This window comes from Glycine soja, chromosome 8, assembly GCF_004193775.1.
Source record: "Glycine soja cultivar W05 chromosome 8, ASM419377v2, whole genome shotgun sequence".
Taxonomy (NCBI): domain Eukaryota; kingdom Viridiplantae; phylum Streptophyta; class Magnoliopsida; order Fabales; family Fabaceae; genus Glycine; species Glycine soja.
This window is the reverse complement of record NC_041009.1, coordinates 5,121,196-5,143,963: the sequence shown is the minus strand read 5'-3', so window position 1 is coordinate 5,143,963 and position 22,768 is coordinate 5,121,196. Positions and strand designations below refer to the sequence as shown.

At 33.3% G+C, this 22,768-nt stretch overlaps 2 protein-coding genes and 1 pseudogene across 5 annotated transcripts; all 3 read right to left on the bottom strand.

The window, feature by feature from the left end:
* Positions 1–6: 6 nt before the first annotated feature.
* LOC114421362 (methylmalonate-semialdehyde dehydrogenase [acylating], mitochondrial-like) lies at positions 7–7,253 on the bottom strand. 3 transcript variants are annotated; one of them, XM_028387248.1, is made up of 20 exons: positions 7,235–7,253; positions 6,212–6,326; positions 5,996–6,076; positions 5,354–5,425; positions 5,087–5,248; positions 4,901–4,979; positions 4,639–4,793; positions 4,335–4,398; positions 3,107–3,186; positions 2,729–2,794; positions 2,439–2,489; positions 2,191–2,342; positions 1,754–1,844; positions 1,500–1,580; positions 1,326–1,403; positions 1,179–1,214; positions 862–905; positions 701–779; positions 361–451; positions 7–238 (listed from the first exon to the last, which is right to left on the bottom strand). In XM_028387248.1, exons 5-20 carry the CDS (start codon positions 5,120–5,122, stop codon positions 129–131), a joined length of 1,293 nt encoding a protein of 430 aa, XP_028243049.1. In that variant the 5' UTR covers positions 5,123–5,248; positions 5,354–5,425; positions 5,996–6,076; positions 6,212–6,326; positions 7,235–7,253; the 3' UTR covers positions 7–128. The 3 variants fall into 3 exon arrangements, with proteins under 3 accessions (XP_028243049.1, XP_028243047.1, XP_028243048.1); XM_028387246.1 differs by lacking the exon at positions 7,235–7,253 and having other exon boundaries at positions 5,979–6,076; positions 6,212–6,395; XM_028387247.1 differs by lacking the exons at positions 4,901–4,979; positions 7,235–7,253 and having other exon boundaries at positions 4,639–4,791; positions 5,979–6,076; positions 6,212–6,396.
* A 2,647-nt stretch (positions 7,254–9,900) lies between these two features.
* On the bottom strand, positions 9,901–11,080 carry LOC114424390 (annotated as a pseudogene). The gene has a single exon (XR_003668982.1). The product of XR_003668982.1 is annotated as an uncharacterized LOC114424390 (transcript).
* Positions 11,081–19,019: 7,939 nt separating this feature from the next.
* Positions 19,020–21,552, bottom strand: LOC114424461 (L-type lectin-domain containing receptor kinase IX.1-like). Its single transcript, XM_028391311.1, has one exon. The coding sequence runs from the start codon at positions 21,232–21,234 to the stop codon at positions 19,171–19,173; it is 2,064 nt and encodes a 687-aa protein (XP_028247112.1). The 5' UTR covers positions 21,235–21,552; the 3' UTR covers positions 19,020–19,170.
* Between the last annotated feature and the right edge of the window lie 1,216 nt (positions 21,553–22,768).

Genomic DNA, 22,768 nt, shown 5'->3' with positions numbered 1-22,768 from the left:
AACCAGTAAAGAAAAGGGAAAGGCTTCAGAACAAAGCATAACAGGAGGGTGACCTGTGACATTTTATTCAAGAGAGCAAAGGTTTCAGAAACAGCATTTATATATATTACACGCTCTGGCTATCAACATTATTTTTGAGAGGTTGGCATTGCCAAGTTAATCCTGCTACCACCAGTTGAATCCTTCCATTGCTGTGTTATTGTCTTGATCTGTGTATAGAAGTTAACCCCTGCTTTGCCTGTAATTCAACAAAGCATGCCAAATTCAAATCAAGCAGTATTATATTATGAGCAAATGTACTCCTAAATAATTATGTGATAAACAAGTGCAGAGGAGCCAGGTTTGGAGAAATCATTATACCATAGAAGTTGAGATCACCGGCAAACGATGCCTTGTTGCCGGTAAATGAGAAGAAGGGCAAAGGAACTGGAATGGGTACATTGATGCCAACCTGGTTCAAATGCAGTGAAGAGTTATTATCCATAAGAGTAACACTATCAAAATATATTTATTAAAAGAAATACTAGTAAGTCATTCTCTCCTAACGGATGAAATTCAGGTTAGTCTCATTAAATATGTGGGACTCATCTCCAAACTAGTAGGACTTGCATGAATTTCAACTAATATGAGACTGTATTGGAAAGAAAGTTACAAATGTGTTGTTAATGAAGAACGAAACGTCTCACTTAAGTAACATTACCTGTCCAGCCTCTATCTCAGTCTGAAATTTCCTCGCAGCAACACCGGATGTAGTAAATATAGAAGCACCGTTTCCGTACCTGTTGGAAAAGTAAACTCAAGAGGAAGAATAGATAGAATTTTAACATAAGGAAATGACAACAAGGAGTTGTTAACAAATACTTGTTACTGTTGATAATGTTTATGGCTTCTTCCAAGCTATCAGCCTGAAGTTGAAAAGACGAAAGAAAAAAACTGTCAGCATATCTATCTATTGAGTTAGAATGAAAAATTCAAGATAGCTGTGTCTATGACGTGGAAATATTTTCAATTTAGAAATAATTTAACCCGTCAAGTGACTGGTTAATCAATTGCCAGTGTTTGGACCCCATTAATCAGTTGAAGGGTTAATTGTTCCTAAATATGAAATATTTTACCAAGAATTATATTTTTTACTCATTTTATGAAATAATATAATTCTAAGGAAGAAACAGACACACCTCCATGAAAAGAAGAACTGGACCAAAAATTTCCTCCTGCATATGTAATTTTAGAGACAGTCAACTCTAATAAACATCTAAAGTTCAAGTCTTGTGTAGTGGGAATTCTTTTAGAAGACACATTAAGATTGGAGAGCAGTGAGTAACCTTGTAGCACTCCATGTTGGCATTGATATCTGATAAGATGGTTGGACCAATAAAATTGCCAGATTCATATCCTGGGACCTACTAGCCATGCACGTATGAATACATTAGTATGAGGCAGAATGCTATATTACATTTAACCAGAGTCTGGCAATTTTAAGAGGATATAACAGCTACCACTATATTTCTTCCATCAAGCAGTAGTCTGGCACCACTTTCAACCCCAGATTGAACTAATCTGTGTATTCTCTCCTTTGCCTGTGCAGCCAGTAAGAATATTCAAGAAGCATAAATATGAATAGCTAAAATATACCCAACAATTTGTGTGGAAATGATGCATTAAATAGCCATTTTCAGTAATTCTTGAATGATATTAAGGTATTTACTTCAAATCCAATGTGGAAAAATTAAATATGGAATCATAAACAAACCTGCTTGCTGATCACCGGACCAAGGTCTGTATCAGGTTCAGTTCCAGCATTTACTTTTAGAGCTTTGGCACGCTCTAAAAGTTTATCCTCCCTGCACAAATATCGCAAAGGATGCTAAAAATAGTACAACATTGAATAGTATTTCCTTGGAACCATGTTCTCATAATTATCCAAAAGGATGAATATAATTAATTGGTCATACACTCATACTAATATTGGCATTACAATAACTATATAGTATATACAATTTGTGATTATACAGTACGGGAAGAGTGATGATTCCACTTAGCACACAATCAAATACATTCAGAATTCAAGATCATTTTGGAACAACCAACTAGAGGAGCTTTGAATTGCTCCAAGTGTAAGATGCTACTACAGGAGTCATAATAAATATGAATTAAATCAAAAGACTCAAACAGAATATAATATGGTACCATGGTTTTGAGCCACCAACAAAAACAACTGTGCTGAGAGCCATACACCTTTGTCCAGCAGCACCAAAACCAGAAGCAACTAAAGCATTAAGAGTAGCATCAACATTTGCATCTGGCATGACAATCGCATGATTTTTGGCTCCCATGTTAGACTGCAAACAATAGCATATTAGTTGCCCAACTTCATATCCTTGTATGGTTATAAACCAACAATTTTACCAAGGGGAGAAAAAAACTACACAACCTACCTGAACACGTTTCCCTTTAGCTGCTGCTCTTGAATATATGTGCATTCCAGCCTTTGATACAAAAATAAGAACATCAAAATAAGCATAGTAATATAGGGGGTCTATCATTTAAAAAATCTAAGCATTTGATCACTAGACCTCTTCAATCTATCTTTACATTTAAGCACAGTTTAATCTAACAAATATTAAATTTTGCTGACAAGTAACAGGATTGTCTTTGGCTAGTTTAAGGTCGCAAAGAAGAATAACATCAAGAATTGGAGAAAACAAACAAGTATTAAATGACTTACAACATTTGAACCAACAAAAGATATGGCTTTGATGTTTTCATCATCACAAATAGCATTCACAATATCCTGCTCCAGTTATATGATTAAGAAAGTCAAACAGTAGGAAAAACAAAGAACTAATGCATGACTCATCATCATAATGTGACAAGTTGTCACCCTTGAAAAAATGGTTTTATGAATAAAACCAAATTTATGATGGTATCAACCATTCTTTGTATGGTACAAGTGCAATATTATAAGCAAATTTTAGATTTAAAACTTGAGTTTATGATGAAATCACCAAATGCCAAATGAGCCAATGAGTACCTTTTTTGGAAAGTATCACAACACAAAGGTGAAAAACAAAAGTATAATAAAAAAAACCAGGTGATGACATACATGGGTTCCATGAACTATATTTAAGACACCCTCAGGCAAACCAGCCTCCAATGCCAATTCTGCAAGCATTACAGAAGCACCTGGAAAATACAATGAAATTCAGATAACAACCAAGCCTTATCACAACATCTAACTACATTGAAATTTATTTCTCTACATGATGCCATCAAAAACCAAGGATGATGAACCATAAAAGTGGACTGATGGACCAACATATGTTTGCCATATAGGACTACCCTGCATAATATTACAAGGATAGGAAAGAAAAGCTAATGAATGAATGATAAATACACAGTATTCAATAACTAGGTGGACAGTGACACTATAGCTACTAACTTACTATGATAACTTAATTTAGAATTTCCAGACAAACTGTAAAGTCTGACAATTTTCTCCCAACACACAAATTACAGTAAATAATATGACCAACATGAAGCAGAATCAAAGCCTCTGTCAAAGACACCAATGTTACTTGGGTGTTAACTTATTTACCCTTTCCTTGCTACATTGTCATCAGCTTCCTTGTATAAATTTAAATAAATTACAAAGTAAAATTCATTAATTTCAAGTACAGTGTAGGCTGGACAGACATAAGTGGAGAGTTACCATTTATTATTCAAAATTAAAAATGACTATTGAATAAAGATTGCCCGTGTACAATATTGCTCCTAGAAAAAGGTTTTTGAAAAATTCTTTAGTTTAAATGTAATGAGAAACTGAGGTGTGGAAAAATTAAATGTAAATAACACTATTTCTTGGAATTTGCAACTTTGTGCCCTGCATATCATTTTCAAAATATGCAACTCTTGGACACTGTCAATAGTAATACAGATGAATGGCCTAGTGACTGCAAAATCATTTACACTAGCTGAAGAGGTTATATTAGAGGCAATTATGTTATTCAGAAAATTTCCAGCTCACGGTGTTCACGGTACAATTCAGGTTGATAGATTAGAAATGCCTTAAGCTTGCTTTGAATGACAAACAATATTAGAGTCTATTTTTCCATTATAACATTATATTATGCTCCAGATTGAGGAGATAATTCAAGAGAAAATTTCCAGTTCACGGAACAAGTCAGGTTGATAGATTTGAAATGCCTTAAACTTGCTTTGAATGACAAACAATATTAGAGTCTATTTTTCCATTATAACATTATATTATGCTCCAGAATGACGATATAATTCAAGGGTATTGATAGACAACCAAAATTAACAGAAAACATCACCTGGGTCTTTCTCTGATGGTTTTAGAACAAAGGTATTACCGCAGGTAACAGCCATAGGGAACATCTGTAAATGATAGACATTCAGAATTTGTTATCATATCCATATCCTTATTATGTACATTACATTGCTATGAGAAATAAGAAAATTATTCAGGCTAATTATTTCTGGATCATTCTACAAAGTATACTTTTTCTATCTCATGCATGCTGATACGAATGATGACCATGCAAGTAATGGAGGTGAATGTGAAATATTAATTAGGTAGCCAAAAAGGCATCCAAAAGATAGAAGAAGACTGCTTACCCACAAGGGAATCATTGCAGGAAAGTTGAAAGGACAAATACCAGCGCAAACACCAAGTGGTTCTCTAATGCTGTAAGTATCAATTCCATGTGATACATTGGAAACATACTCCCCCATTTGTAGAGTAGCCATTCCACAAGCATGTTCCACCACCTCTAAATGACAAAGGTAAATATTCACAAAAATTGCATTATAAAAAATTATGAGCATAATTATTATCGCATTACAGTATCTTCTCAAGCAACATAATAGAAATAGCAACCTAAACCACGAAATACATCTCCTTGTGCATCTTTCAATGTCTTTCCTTGTTCAGTGGTCACATTCAAAGCAAGTTTATCCTAAAACAATTACAAAGTGGTGATGCAATAATAACATGTGTTCCAGTATGGATGTTTCTCTGTTTTGGAATGAATGTGACAGCCATTGAATGTCCTAAGATGCTTACCATATCTCTGCGTATAAGCTCTTGAAGCTTCAACATAACACGTTGGCGTGTTGTAATTGGAGTGTTACGCCATGATGGAAATGCTTCCTTTGCTGCAGATACAGCTGCCTTAAACTCTTCATGCGTAGACAAAGGAACTTGTGAAACAACTTCTTGGGTTGCCTATGATCAGATTATAGGAATATTATAATTCAGCATTTTTCAAAACCACAAAAAAGAAATACAACTGTAAACACAGTATAAAACAAACAAAAAAGAAACACTTGCCGGGTTTATAACATCAATGACAGTTGATGCTTTTGAGTCAACAAAACTGCCCCCAATAAGATTTGGAACCCTCTGATAGAATCCAACAAAAAAGAAGGGGGAATTAGATGTTAAAAAAACTTATTAATGCTCACAAGTCATAAGTCAACGAGAATAGCATACATTGAATTATGTCAAATCCAATTCAGACTTACTGTCAAGTTCCACCCTGAATTATGACATGATATAAATTTGAATGTAGGACCTAAGGCTAGAAAATCTCTTAAACTTTAGACCACTGTAGATTAAGTAAGCCAAAAGGATACCCCTTTTCAGTCAATTTGACAAAATAGTCTTAATAAGTCAACAATCTTTAAGCAAAATGAAACAAAATCAAAATAAATAAAAAAAAATTATAATTTTTTCACAGCAGTTTCTCTGGGGAAAAAAGAGCCTTCAGGAATAAAGTTTCGATTTTTTCAAGCACTAAGGTAGTTAACAAATACCCATAAAAGCAATTTTATTTATTTTTACATCAGTTTCTCTGGAAAAAAAAAGAGCCTTCAGCAATAAAGCTTCGATTTTTTCAAACACTGAGGTAGTTAACAGATATCCATGAAAGCAAATACTCCAAGCTTGAGCTTACAGGTGGATTGCTCTTACTGGAAGATGGTTCAGCAGCAGTTGACAAATGGGACCTTCCCAAAGCAGAGATCTGAGGCCTCAGAAAGTTCAACTTCCTCACTGCAACACCAAAATAGAAAAAGAAAAAAAAATAATCAAAACATTTCTAATTGCTTCATCCGAATCCACATTCCATGTATTGATCAGAAACCTTGCATGTGGGCATTCCAAAAAACGAGTAATACTACGACTTACCTCGTTGAATCGAAAGCCGCAACATCCTCGTTTCCATATGCTATGAACAACCGTGTTTGAAGAGATTAAGGATGTTAACTTTTGAGTTCTGCTACGACGCCAATAAGGTTTGAATCTAATAAGTGCACACAACCAGAAACATTGACTCTGTCAGTAATCGTATAGCATATTGCGTATCAATATAATATTGGGAAGAACTAGAAAGGACAAATCAATCGATAGACATGCCAAATCAGATTCAATCTCATACTATTAAAATTAAATATCATTTAATTCAATAACTTTCTATAAAACTGTCATTGTATTTAATTTAAATGCATAGCTGATCATTTTTTTAAAAAAATTGAACATGAAGGTAATTTGTAGAGTAAAACTCATTTTGCAGAAAATGATGCATGCTATTTTCAGTTTTCTAAACATGTGAGTATAAATAATATGTTTACAAAACTGAAAATAACAAATTACTATTATTATTTTTTAAAGCAATTACTATTATTTAGATGTGAATATAAATCAAATTAATTACTTAATATCATTTATTTTTTTTAAAATAATTTATTTTGTTAAATTATCATTCATTAAAACTTGAGATCATAAATATAAAAAAAAAAAGAATATTTTGGAATACAATCTCATAAAAAGGTATTTTGAAAATTGAGTCATTAAATAGGATAAAGATATAAATTTAGTTGAAATTTACTTTGTATTAATATACATGTTTTTTTATTTATATTCAAGATAGGAGAAGTATTAACTTATTAGTTATATATATATATATATATATATATATATATATATATATATATATATATATTATTTTTTCTATTTTAAAATAAGTGACTTTTTTTAATACACACAATAATATGTTTTAGGTTTTTAAAGTTTTTATTCTAATTTTACCTCCCAGTTGAGTTGTAGAGTCATGTTACACATAAACCAGAGACACCACAAATGCAGGAAACACCAGCAGTCATGGTGCAGAAGAAAGGAGAGACCAAGAGGAGGGTAACGAAGCCTGCTTACCTAGCAGATTACGTGTAGCAAGGGTAGAATTGGAAGCACACTCTTGCATATCAGCCTCAATCCTGCTCACAATGATCCTGCATAACAGAATATCGTTATTAGATTTCTATTAGATTCCTTTTTGGATTTGGATAGAATTTCACACATTCTGTTATAGGAAATTAGCCTATATATAGCTATGTACATAATCAAAGCGGGATATGAGAAAAATAATACTTTCCTTCCTTTATCTTCCTCTTTTCCCCCTTGTGCTGGAGGTTGCTGCCCTCGAAGTCAGCATCTTATTCTTTTCCTCTAACAAACTGGTGCTTTCATTGATGTCGGACCCCTCCCACACCCCCGATAAACTTGAGGATGCTCTCCTCCGCCTTACACAGCAACAGTCCTCCATGACCGCCAAAATTGATGAACTCCTCATGCGTTTGCCACCCCTCCTTCACCATAACCCATCCCCTACTTCATCGTCCCCACCTTCACCGTCCCCTGCATCAGTTCATAAAATGAAGTTAGACGTTCCCCGGTTTGTATTTCACAGTTTTGTATTATTTTAAGTGTTATATTTATAATATGAATTTTAAAAACAATTATACTTACGTTTTATATCTCACAATTTTACAAATCTATCATTTATTTGAGTTCAAAACCAATGTTAGGTAAGTTGAATTCTGCGACTATAAGATTTAATTTTAGAAATAAGTATCAGTTAGTGAAGGGAAGAAAATTAGTAAAAATAAACACTTAATTAAAAGTTTAAAATGTTAAAAAGTTTAATTTAAGTGAAATTGGGGTTAAAGAAGTGATGGCCATAAAGTAAGAGGATAAGGTCAATCAAAGGTGGAGGCTTTCTAAGAGGATGAACCAAAGCTTTTGTGTGATTTTGTTGATAGTGTGGTGCAGAGGGTTAGTTAGGTTATGGTGGTTTGTGCTATCAACAGAGTTTTTCTTCTTCTTTGTAAAACAAGAGTTTTTATTTATTTATTTATGAAGCTATCAACAGAGTTAAACGAAGTTAAAAAGATTAATTTGTTAAAGTTAGAAAATTAAAATGAATTAGGAAATGTTTTTTTTTGTAGTTACTTTTTTTTGGTACGGCAGTTAATTTTACCTTTTAATTCTTTATGCAAGGTTAAAATCTATAAAAAAAAAAGTTTATCATTCTTCTTTTTTAAGAGAAAAAGTTGATCATTCGTTTTTTTTTAAGAGAAAAAGTTATGAAGTCAGGTAAATGTAATTTATTTTACAGTTGAACTTAACCTCAATCAATGTTATGTTATTGTCCTTTATTTGACTCTATAATCACCTTATGTTCATCAGTCTAGTCATCTATCTGCTCTTGTTATGTTTATCACCTTATTTTTAAGTCAAAACCGATCATTCTCATGTCATTTATTCGATACTAACCAATTTAGATGTAAAAAATGGATAGAAAGCTAAGTGGACCCGCATGAGGACGTTTTTCTACCAATACTTTAATTTTTTAAAGAACAAATAGAAATCTATGATTATCTCATAAATAGTATTGCAAGAAATGAGAAAGAAGAGAGAAATTTGCACTTAATTTCCAGTGATTTAAAATAGGAGTTTTATCTTATTCTCGAATACAAGGCCTTCCCTTGTCCTCTGTTTCTATCATATTAACCCCATGTCCCCCAAACCAAGAGAGAAAAACACAACGCGAGAAAAGGTACATTACATGTACAGTAAATGATCATGTAATCCTATAAGTTGAGACTACAATAACTGTCAACATAAAACCCCAAATAGCCATAGAAAATGTCCACAATCTACTGCGTATATTTACATGCCAACGAGTGTGTTACAATTTTAACTGCTCCAGTGAAATTTATCACATAATTACACAAGTAAACCAGGAAATTAAGGCAAATTTATTATTTCCAATGCAAATAATCCTTGCAACGTAATTCATTCAACAAAATTACACGAGTAAACCTGAAAACCTTGTGGCTGAATGGCTCATATATTGTTGTCCTGCAATCATCCGAATCATATCCTTGCAATTCAAGTGTTTCAATCCAATTCATTCAACAAAATTACACAAAAAAACTCTAGAGTTAAGGGACCAAACCAAAATGTAAGCTCCACTGCATACGTGGTGTATGATGGATAATGCTTTATGAACAATAAAAGGGACCAACGAAAAGTTGTCCCTTTGATTTTGACGTCTATTTTTAATACGTCCACTCACCATTATTGCATGCAAATAATCCGTGCAGTGTCAAGTGTTTCAATGCAATATATCCATGCAACAAAATTATATAAGAAAACCTAAACCTTGAGACTAAATGGCTCATATTCATTGTTGTCAACAACAAGCATCGAAATCAGATCCTTGCACACAAGTGCTTCAATCCGGCCAATTCTCAACAAATTTACAATCATACTAAACCAGAAATAAGGAGACTAACCCACTACTATACTATGTCCACTATACAGTACTCGGCAAAAAAAATGTCCACTATATAGCTCCCATTCTACAAAGCATCAATCTTAGCAACATTACGTGCTTAATTAAATTTATTCAAAACGAACACTATTAAACCTGAAGGTTGAGCCTAATCCATCATGCAAAAAAATAAAAAATATATATAGGCCTTCGATATTACTAAATTATGGATAAATACAATTTACACTTGGAAACCGAAACAGGCCGATGTAAAGGCATTTCATTTGTATATAATAACCTTCCAAAACTTACAAGGTCTGTGATTCGGTTTCGGGAGAGCTACCTACTGAATTACCATCAGGATCATCATTATCATTATCACACATAAAACACCTACTCACTTCATCTTCAATTCGCTCTATTTCATCATCTCTCATAAACTGCCTCAGCTCCTCCTTACACATCCCTATCCGATCCTCCACCTCACACTTCTGAAACTCGTGCTGCGTGATCGTCCACTGCAACGACTCAATCACCTCCTGGTCGTAATCCAGCTTCTGCTCCGCCATCCGCCGGAACTGCGTTGCCTGAATCTCTGCCGCGCTCTTCTCGCTCTGCAGCCGCAGGATCATCGCCATCGCCTCCTCCGCAGATGAGGAAGCCGCCGTCCTCTCCTTCTCGAGGTCTGCGCACGCCGCATTGGCCTTCTGCCGCTCCATCCTCACGATTCTTCTCAGCGTCATTACGTCGAACACCTCGTCCTCATTGCAACCCTCTCTCTCGTTCTCTACCTTTCCCTCCGACTCATCATCCGAAACCGCGTTGCCTCTCTCCCCGGACCCATTGGGCCGCCTCCGGAAGGAAGAGCTCGAAGTTGGGTGGCGCGGTTTTTTCAAAGGTTTGGTCTTTGCTTTGGAGACTTTTTCCCGAGCGACGTTATCGAGGCAGAAGCGGAGTTTGGGGATGCCGCCGGAGTCGCAGAGGAAGCGAATGGAGCCCTTGGTGTTCCAGCCGAAGCGCAGAAGCTTGAAGCAGAAGGTGAGCATGAGAAAGAGGCCTAGAAGATTGAAAATGCGCGAGAGGGAGCGGAGAAGGACGAAGCCGCAACCGAATTCGGTGAGGAGATTGAAAGCGGGAGGGAAATCCATGGGCAGCCTCTGATGCAAGAGAAGGGAGGGAGTGGTCTGCATCTGAGGCGGGAGGAGGAGGCGAAAGGAGGGAAGGAACACCGATCAGAGTTGGCGCGAAAGGGAGCGAAGAAAAGAGAAGAATGAAGAAAGAGAGTGTTGGGAGCGCAGAGAGGAGGAAGAGTGGCACTGGTGATGGAGGAAGTGGTGGCGGACAAATAGAGGAGTGGTGTGTGGTCATTTGGACCATTTCAGAGATTCTGTCATGTTCGGTTACAGTTACAAATCAACATTTTATTATTATTCTTAGACTTCTTAAATTTCCATCTCCTTCCATAATCAACTTATGTCACTTCAACCTCATAATTTTGAACATCCGAATGATCCAATAGGTACGTAGCTTTAATTATAGATTTTTTTTTTTAATTCTATTATTTTATGACTCCTATTAATTTGTTGACCGAACGATGTTGCCAACTCCATCATTCTCGTTATAATTTATAATTTGGTGAAATCCATGCACAACATTCATCAAGGTTAAGTTTGTTCGGACTAATGTTTATCAACATGCAAATCAAGTTGTTGATGTCTGGGATAAATTTGAGCCTACTCTTTTCATATAAACTAATAAAGACGACTTTTTGATGTAGCACCTAAATTTATATCGAATGCCTTACTGACTGACATTGTTTGTTGTAGTTTTATTAAAAGTTTATAGTTTTATTTCTGTACATTCAATAAAATTCATATATATATATATATATATATGCATATTATTCAAATTACCTTGAACCTGTTCTGGTTGTGTTTTATAATTTAGGTTGAGTTTATTGTAAAAATAAAGTGAGCATTTTAAAAAAACTACAATTTATGTGTTTGTTGAAAATTATAAAATCATAATAGAGACTCATTAATTATGAAGTAGAATTTACTAAAATAGTGATTTTTAATAATAATAATAATAATAAAATTAAAGGATGATTTTTAATAAATGTTAACGAAAGAGTGTAAATTAACTAAAAAAACTAATAAAAAATATATTTAAAAGAGTATGGTGAATAGTGTGTTGTTAACCTTTCTCAATATAATTTTGTCACTCAACTCAAAGAATATAATATTTGTCAATATACCATTTCTCAATATATAGTTTTGTCCCTCACAGTTAGTGTATAACTTACTATAATTTTCTTAAGCAACAAACTTTAGTTCCTTTTATGATAATTTCACCATAATTTTATCTTCAACTTAATTTCCTAGTTACGATCGACCCAAGTACACTAAATTATCTTTTATTCAATGCGAATTAGTTGAAATTAGATACTCGATATTTTATTAGAAAAAGTGTCTTAAAAAAATCTGAGTATTTTATTTATGATCTTCTTAACAAGTGTTTTTAGGATATTAGTTGGTTAAAAAACTAAAAAAAAATATTGTGAAAATTACAGAAAAGCATAAAAAATTATGAGTAGTAAGACACTTTGCGCTTTTTAATTTTTTTTTTTTAATTACTTACTCAATGTCCAGAGGAATTAGTTAGATATATATATTTTTAAATCAGATAGACAACTAATAAATATATAAACTTAAGGACACCAACAACCTTAATCTGACCTGAGTATCAGTGTGTAACTATGTATGTGTGCCCAAGAATATTATCATTAATTTCTTGGAAGACATGTTCACGTACTTATATAATAAGGACACAAACCTTAATCTAGTATCAACTCTGAAAACTCAAATCACCCATCTCCTGTCCTTGTTATTTTTGCAGAAAAAAAAAAAGACTCTGAAAGCGAAGAACAAATAAAAAAACACAGAAGAAGCAGCAAGTTTCAGACAGCACAAAAGCCTTGAAATCCAAATCATGGCTCGATATCTTCCAAAGCAACTTGCAACATAATAGAAATGCACCCAAATATGGACAAACAAACATCAGTTTCGGGGGCATAATTAAGTCATGGAGAACAGCACCAAGACGTGTGATCCAGATTCAAAACTTGCCTAGCTTCAACTCTACATTAATTCAGATGATTCATACACTGAATAATACCGCAGCTACATTGCACATCGTCGCACATTATTCGAAGCTTCATATTTTAAAATGGTGCAATCGTGTTGGAGCAGACGCACTAGAGAGTTGATAAAACTGCCAAGGTACCCTTGTAAACACTACGTGGGGTCTTCCAATGGCATCCTCATAGCTGAGATTGAACCTCTTCACATGTAATATCCGTGTAATCCGACACACGGAGAAGTTCTTCGTCTTCTTTTCTGGGATCCCAAGGTACCAATTAAACTGGCTGTGCTTTCTTCGCCACCCGAGGATCACAATTGCACAGTTATGATACTAACAGGAATTAGTGATCCCGCCTTTGCATTATGTAAAGTGAAAGAAACTTGTTGGGTTACAAAATGGAGGTGGTCTAAGGATTGTGTAACTGTAGAACCTCAAAATCAACGGGCCATGCAAGATTGTACCCTTACTGAGCAATTAGGGAAGCAACAAGTTATGCAATTCACTAATGCCATTGGTTTTAAAGGTAAGTTTTATGTTCTAAGTGTTAAGGGTAGTCTAGCTGTTATAGAAGAAGTTGATTCTGTTCCTAAAGTCACGAATTTAAGTGACACAAGGATAGTGTTCCTTCTGTTTCATCAAAACCACTTTAGAGAATATCTTCTTGAGTCTGATGGAGAAGTGTTGCTGGTTTTTCTCATACCGAGAAAATCGTCTATGCACATTGTGGATAATGTTGAGGTTTATCAACTGAATACGGGAAGACTCTCTTGGGTTAATTAAGTTGGAGTGTTGGGAAAGGGCGTGGGGAGTAATTGTAGCATGCCTCTGTTGGCAAGTGAAGTTGGATGTAGATAGAACTGCATCTTTTTTAGGCACCCCATAGCTGATGAATGGTGTGTATATGACATGGAATTTGGTAACATATTGCCAGGTTGGAATGTTGGGGCAAATCCAACAACATCTGCAATTTGGATTGAACAAATAGCTAGAAGAGTAATTAAGTCTAAACGAGTAAAACATTAATGTATTCTTTGTTTTGGTCTTGTGTATAATTTACTATTGTACATAGAAGTAATGATATTTAGAATCGGTTTGCTTTGTTAAAATTTATAGTATTGAATAGGATAATTATTTCTGTTCTATGTTTCATTTAAAGAAAAGTTTATGCAATATCTTTTTTTATGTAATAATTTTTTGTCTCACATACATTAAGTATTTAAAGAGATCCAATCTTACATTTTTCTTATTTTTTGTCCATTATATGTTAGCTACAATATGTATCATATTGTGTCATGTATATTTTAAATTTATATTATCAACTAATTAACTTGCTTGCATTTTATATTTTAAATCCTCATAAAATATAATAATAATAATATAAATTATATTAAGATAATTAATATTAAAAATAATATTTTATTAAATTTTATATTTTTATGTTTGTATTGTAAATTGTTAATCAAACAATGCATTTTCCTTGTGGGTCGCATAAAATAAATATTTATTTTTATAGAATTATTTTTTTAATAAATAATTATTTTCCAATATATAAAATATATTACAGTTAAAACTTATAATAAAAATTATTTTGAGTATATAAATTATATTTATATTAATAAGAAATAATTTACATAATACTTGTAAGAAATCAAATAATATTTTAATTGGGTCTCTAAATATTAATTAAAAAATAAAAAATAATTTTTTTTATTAGAAAGTCATAAATTAATTAACAAATTTTAACGTTTTCTACATTTTTTTGCTCAGTCAGCTTATTAGAAAATTCATTAAAGGTTATTTTAGCTTTAATTAACTAAATATATTTAATAAATAATATTGAATATAAATCTTGAAAAAAATAGAACACCAAAAGAGGAATTTAAAATCTTGAATATTAAATGACGATATTAATTTAACACTTTAGCCTTTTATGTTATGTTTCATATGAAGAATACCATTAATAATTTATATATTTGATAAATTATGTTTTTAGAAGACACTTATTAATAATGATAGAGTGGTATTGGTAAAATAATAAATATATTTTTTTAATAAAAATAATTTTTACTCTTTGACTATTATTTTTAAACATAATAGTGCACAAATGTAATGCTCTTTTCATATATTTCATATCATGAATATCATTAATATTTTATTTAATTTGATAAATATTTTTCAAATACATTTAATCAAAATAATGATCAGGATATATTTTTAAAATCATTTAATCAAAATAATGATCAAAATAATGATTTTATTCGTTGACTATCATGTATTCAAACTCTATAAAGTTCTCACTCACAGTAATTGTCTTTTTCTCTACGTGAATGATGTGAACCTGGATACCTACTAATATAAAAATTAAGAAGAAAAATGAGCGTCTTAAAAGAATCCACGAGTATTTTTCTTATAATATTTTCAAACCAGGCGACTCATAAATAAATCAAATTAGTATTAGTTAGTTTTATTGATTGAATACACTAAAAAAATCAGTTATATTATATTGATAAAAAAAATGTATTAGTTGCCAGGATGTTAGTGTGCTGCCCAAGATTACCATTTATTTTCTTGGAGGCCAAGTCCACGTACTTCATATTAAGGACACCAAAACCTTAACCTAATCTCAAGTCAAACACGCAACTTGAATTTGTCATTCCAACAAAAGAAAATGGCTCTGAAGGCAAAGAACAAGAAAAAGCAGCAACCTTCAGGCAACAAAGAAGTTCAGAAATCCAAATCGTGGCTCGACCTTCCAAACCAACTCATCAACACAATACAAGTGCACCAAAATCTCGATAAAGACATCACTTTTGGTGGCATAATCAAATCATGGAGAACATCACCAAAGCACTGCAACTCAGATTCCAAGCTTCCCTGGCTTCAACTCACAAACCCTGATGGCTCAAACACTGAAAAATACCGCACTCACATTACACGGCGACGTGGTTCACTCCTAACTTCATATGCATACATTCCCTCGGGGTTTTGGTGCAGACACTTCTTCAGAAAACTACCCAGGTACCCTTGGGAGAATTATGTGGGGTGTTCCAATGGAATTCTCATAGCTGAGGCTGAACCACTTTACATGTACCATTTGTGGAATCCAACACAAGGGGTAATGTTTCGGCTTCCTTTGTGGGATCCTAAGGTACCAATTAAACTCGCTGTGCTTTCTTCACCAACAGAGGATCCAAATTGCACTGTTATGGTGCTAACTGGAATTGCTCAACCTGCTTTTACATTTTACAAACTGAGAAGAGGGTCTAATTATAGTTCGTGGATAACACAAGAGCCTCAATGGACCATGCAAGATTGCACCCTTACGGAGTCATTAGGGAGGCGACAAAAACATGTTATGCAAATGCAATTCACTAATGCCATTGGATTTAAAGGCAAGTTTTACGTTCTAAGTGTTCAGGGTAGTCTTGTGGTTATAGAAAACATTGATTCTGTTCCTAAAGTCATGGATATAAGTGGCACAAGGATATTTCCTTCGGTTTCTTCAAATCACTTCAGGGAATATCTGCTTGAATCTGATGGAGAAGTGTTGCTGGTTTTTCTTATATCGAGAAAATCATCGGTGCATAGTGTGGATGATGTTGAGGTTTATCAACTGAATATGGGAAGACTCTCTTGGGTTAAGTTGGAGAGTGTTGGGGAAAGAGCAGTGTTGGTGGGGAGTAATTGTAGCATGTCCGTGTTGGCAAGTGAAGTTGGATGTAGAAAGAACTGTATCTATTTTAAGCACCCTGTAGTTGATGAATGGTGCGTACATGACATGGAATTAGGCAACATAAGGTTGGAGTGAAGCAAATGGGTTGAACAAATCGAAGAGTAAGTAAGTCTAAACCAGTAAAACATTAATGTGTTCTCTTGTTTGCTATTGTTTATTATCTATTGTATTTGGAAGCAATGATATTTGTAGTAATAAATACTGAAGAGATGAATGTATGGTAGTTTGGTTATCAGCTGGGGCCTTGGCGGAGTTTGGAAAATACTTTTACTAACAGTAATAGAAAAAATATTTTTTTTGTTTAATTATTTTTTTTTTTTGCCTTTATCTATATATGCAAACAACTTTTATTTTTGTTTCTTATAGTTTAAAACATTCTATTTTCATCCTATAAGTATAATTTTTAAACTATTTTAGTCCTCCATTCTAAAGTCACGCAATTATATCCGGATTTTTTTTTAGAGGAACATCCAGATTTCTTAAAATAGATACAAATCTAAAACTGGCCATGCAAAGCCGCTTAAAAGAGATTTTGACAGATTTTAACTACGACAAGTTTTAAAAAAAAAACAAGACTCTATAGTGGTGATCCATCCACCGTGACCTCAATCAACCATATAATTTTGGCCCATGTTTAAATCCATTAGTAATTTCACTAATTTGTAAGTAGCATTAATTATAAAATTATATAAAATAAAATAAAATTAACAGCTAGCATCATATTATTAAAAACATAAAACTAAAACTATATAACAATATTAAATGTTATAATTAAAAAAATATAATATGTTTTTTAAATATATTTATTTTTATATTAAAAAGAGTTATTAATACAAATACATGATAATATATTTTTTCTTTTGGCTTTTTAATGAACCAATTCTCCCTTATATTTTTTGTCGTTTACATTTAGAAATTTAGTCAATGCCATGAAAAGAGAACCGATTCCCTAGAAAAATTGTTTTGCTTATAATAACTTTGAAACTTTGATTTCATTATCAAAGTCATTTTGAAATTTTTATTATTTGCAAATTATTATTAAAATAAAATTTGCTGAATATACACTCAATTTGATTTGATTTTGAACACACTGATTGTTAGTACATAATGCTCTTTTTTTTTTTCTCCTCTTCGCTGAAAATAGTGTGTTTTGCAAACAAATTCAATCACTAGTCAACTGAACATAAGCGGAAAGACGTAGATAGAGTTACTCTTAGCCTATATATTGGAAGACAAAATTGATCAATTCTTACAATTTCAAAAACCAAGTTGGTGATTCACTCTAATTAGTTTTTACAAAACTGAGATGTACAATTGTCAATTAAACAGCGTGAAACTTGATCTTAGGATATCAGTGGGAGGCATACACCTTATAACATGTTTTTGAGAGTTAAATTTAGAGAAGGGTGATAAACAAATAATCAGAATCACCTATTTGACATCCAATGCCCTTTTTTTTTCCTCTCTCTTTTTATCAAATCAAGTTTTAAGATGTGTGTTCAAAAGAGTATTTCAGAAAATGTATTGCTAGCATTAATTTGCTTCAAGCTTACTTTTCTAGTTTTGGCTGATGTCTGTTGACTTTGTACCATCTTGAGATTAATTTTGACATTTAGCACATTCGACCAGTATATAAATTATCAAATGCTGTATGCTGGGGGTTCATTTTGTCTATATCAGATTCAAACCACTGAAAGTTAACAAATATTATCTGCCAGTTACAAGATGTAGCTCAGTTTGAACTTTGAAGTGATCAATGCTTCAACCAATTGAATTTGTCAAATTACACGTATAGAAGTCTATAGAAGCTTTTGAAAACCGCTGTCCAAGTCGAGGGGTTAGTTGAATATATCCTCCTAAAAGACAAATATAAATAAATAAAATAAGAAATTACCAAACAAAAAGGCAGTTGACAATATCACCATTCCTCCTTCCTTGTGCATCAACTCGTCAATTCCATGTGATTCCAAGCTTTCATTGGAGATAAAATAAACTTCCATAATGTTATGATTTCAGTATTCATGGTTCTTGGTTTTCAAATGCTGATTTTTTCTTTATTTATTCTTTTTTTTATATATATAAAAACACGAGTTTGAGAATATCCCATTGGGCATATGATGTGATTAACTTGGGTCAAGTTGGGTAATGTAATACTTCTGTAGGCGGTAAAAGAAAAACTATCTCCATATATAACAAGTCTTGGAAGTACTGTATATATTAGCCAATATAATGTATGTACTGAAATGGTTGCAGTTCCTATTTTAAATAAATAAATAAATTGGTACAATGAGGTAGTTTTTTTTTTTATTGCCAGTAGTAAAGGTTCTTCCCTCTCCTCAGTCCGCACTGATTAGCATAAAAATTTGTAAAAGCTGAATTTTGAAGCCTCAAAATCTTAGTTGCTGTCTTCCTTATCTCATTTTTGCTGGTACTCTTGTTTGCATGGATAGACACTCATTATGATGCCCATTATATATTGATGTTTATTATTACCTAGTCAAAAGTTAATTAAAATAAAATAACTGTAAGCATTACATGAAAAAAAAAATATACAGATGACAAAATCTGGCTTCACAGAAATATAATTAATACAATGTATAGAAAAAGAAGTAATTATATATATTCATAAGTAACAAGGAAAGAAGCAAGATATAATCAATTTCGCCGTGAGTACATAAGCGACACAGAGGGAGAAGCATCATCAGAAGTTGTGGTGAATCCGGAGGAATTTGTGTTTGAACTGCAGCCTGTGATCTGGCTTTGACCTTCCTCTGAGGCATTTATGCTGAATGGTAATATGGATGAGTGCAGTGGGTGCTCAAGATATGTTGGAACAGGCAAACTTGATGGAAGATTAGGCAAGGGAGCTTCAAAGTTAAGCACTTGAATTGCTTGCCTTATTGAAGGTCTATTACTATGGTCAGGGTGAGCACACCAAAGACCAACAATCATCAAGCATTTTATTTGCTCCTCCTCAAATTTCCCTTCTAGTCTTTGATCTGCTGCTTCAAGAATTCTCCCTTCTCCATAGAGTCCCCACACCCACTGCACAATACTTATTTCATTTTCTTGAGCCCTATGGTTTATGGGTTTTCTTCCACAAGCTATCTCTAAAGCAACAACTCCAAAACTGTAGACATCTGATTCCTTACTAGCCGGCCTGTAGCCCAAAGTACATTCAGGAGCCATGTAGCCCATAGTCCCAGCTAAAGCTGTAGTTTGTGCACTTTTTGCATGGTCCACAAACCTTGCTAAACCAAAATCCCCAAGTTTGGCGTTAAACTCTGAATCCAGCATAATGTTGCTTGGCTTTATGTCTCTATGCACTACACATTGTTCCCATTCTTCGTGCAAATATAGCAATGCTGAGGCCAATCCTCGAGCTATGTTATACCTCACCGCCCATTGCAAAATGCTTTGCTTCTTGAAAAGATGAATATCCAAGCTTCCATTTGACATGTACTCATACACAAGCAAGAGCTTTTTCCCTGCATGACACCAACCAATCAAGTTCACAAGATTTCGATGCCTTAACCGGCTAATAATTCTTACTTCTGATGCAAACTCCTTTATCCCTTGATCAGAGCCTTCTGATACCTTCTTAATGGCTACATGAGACTTTAGGTCTTTAAGGTAACCCTTATAAACACCTCCAAATCCTCCCTGTCCTAGCTTGTGCTCATCTTTGAAACCGTTAGCTGCTTGTGCTAATTCAGCATATGAATACTTCTGGGGTCCTGCCCCCCTTTCAAAATCCTCATCTATATACTCTTCAAAATCATGATCCTCCTCTTCACTTGTTTTCTTCCACAAGCGAATTGAAATCAACCCCAACCCAGCAATCAAAACAAATCCACCAACTCCCAATCCCACTGCCAAGGCTTTCTTGTCCTTTTTCTTCTGACTGGGAGCTATAATGGAGGTTGAGTTAAAATCCCATGAATTGAGAGTATGTATAGCAGTTAAATTTCCCGTGGCAGCTGAGAAGCCAACAGTAACAAATTCTGGTAAATAAAGTTTCAGATCAACTATGACAGATAGATGATGTACCAGAGCGGTACCATTTTTAAAACCTGTGAACGCAACGCTTAAATTTAATGAAGTGGAGTTGTAACTGATCAAAGCCTGGTTGACTTTCCCTCCCTTGATATCAGCCAACCATGTGGCATTAGCAACAGATCTCAAAGAGTTGATGTCGATTCCAACATGTTCACCGGGTGGATCCCAGTCATTCCCAAAGATATCAAACTCCACAGCAACAAATGGATTGTCTGTGGAGTTCAATATTTGGTTATCAAGTGTCAGACCCATAGTACCTCCTAATGTGGAATTAGGAACCATTGAACCAGCAGGGGCAAGGAAGAATGCAATTCCATCTCCATATACACTTTGACCTCGTGAGTTTATGACAAAAGAGAAATTGGTACTGAAATCTGTGAGAGTTCCAGTGGCTTTGTCCCACAGGTGCATAGGTTGGTAATAAGTGGCTCTACCAATGCTTCCATTCATGCCCTTGTCAGCTTGGTTTGTTGTGAGTTGGATATTTGGTGCTACAGCGTTTGCTGATCTGTTATATATTATTCTGTTGTCATTAGGATCAAAACTAGGGAAGTTAAAGGACAAAGAGGAAGCATATGGGATAATCAAGAGGAAGAAAATAGATAACAACATCACTACTAAGTGATAGGAGAAATTGAGATTGGATAACTGGACATGCATTGCTTTTGGTGCTACTAAGACAATTCTGCTCAAGCTTGCAGAATTCTAAACAATTTATATATATTCTTATTGGGCCGCCAATGTTTACTCCTTCTTGTTCCTTTCCATTTCCAATGGTTTCAGTTTTGATGAAGTCTAATATGGACCAGGACACCTTCTAGCATGCCTAACCTTGTTGCTAGGTCTTCCACAGTGCCAAAGTTTTTTCCCTGTACAACACAGTTTCCCAATCTGTTTTTAGTTTTTATTTAAAACAAATGTGAAATATGGCCCCCACGGTACATAGGAGCCTTACGCTTGATGCTTTGTCGTCTTGTGATCACACCAATGATGTCCATAGTTCTTGTCCTTTCGCATGTTTTTTACTATTTAAGATGTTATATCTACTCACAATTTAATAATTAACTAATTATATGCAATATATCAAATTCTATTTAAAATTTATTTATAATTAAACTATATAATTGTTTTTTATATTTATTTTGTTAAATATATATGTATAATTAAATGTATTTAATTACAAATAGGTTTAATTGTATTTTTTTTATCTCCAACATTTTAATTTTTGACAAATTTTGCCACAACAAATAAATTTGATGTATTTTATCTTTTAAGAAACTTGTGAATTGTAATCTCCCTTGTTTATCTATAATAAACACAAAAATTGAGGTAAAATTTGTTAAAAAAGAGAGATAAAATTCATCAAAAATAAAAAAATAGGTGCAAAATTTGCCAAAAGAGTAAAAATTGAAATTATTTTAGGAATAAAATAACGGAGAATAAAATCATAAATTTTATTAAAAATTGTAATTATATACGTCAAATTAATTTGTTAGAGATGAAATTTATTAAAAATTAAAAAAAATTAGAATAAAAAGTACCATTAAGCCTTATAAATAATATGTATATTTTAAATTAATTTAAGTTTTTTAAAAAAAATTGTTGAGATAATTGCGAATGATATATTTATGATTCAATATATTTACTAATAAATTATAACGATTTTTGTAATTAATTTAAGTTAATTTTATAACAGTAGAAAATCGTGGTAACCTAATAATGAAATAAAATGGAAGATAAGATAACCAATCTGATTGATTCGTAACTTAGTTCTCCTCATCGCGTTACTGTGGCTTAAATTTACGTGGTTATATTTCACATTTGTTTAAAATAAAGACAGATGGATCCCACGTACAAATTTTATTTCGCACCATGCTGAACCTAACAAGGTTACGCACTCTTGAATATAATATTGATAGGTGGTCTTGGTCCATCATGGGTCATATTTTACCACTAGAAATCACAATTGTGCCAAATGTAATGGTACTGGGTGACCCAATCTTTCTTCAATTTGGACAGTAATGTAAAAAAATAAAAAATAAAAAAAGGAGCACACTGATCGAATATATAGAAAGTAAGAGGTAACTATCATTTTCGTTTACCATGATGGTACTGCGAGAGAAAGTCCAACTGTCCATGTATGGCTGGGAGTGGTGATATTTTTCTAATTTCTGATATGATGTTTATTAAAGCT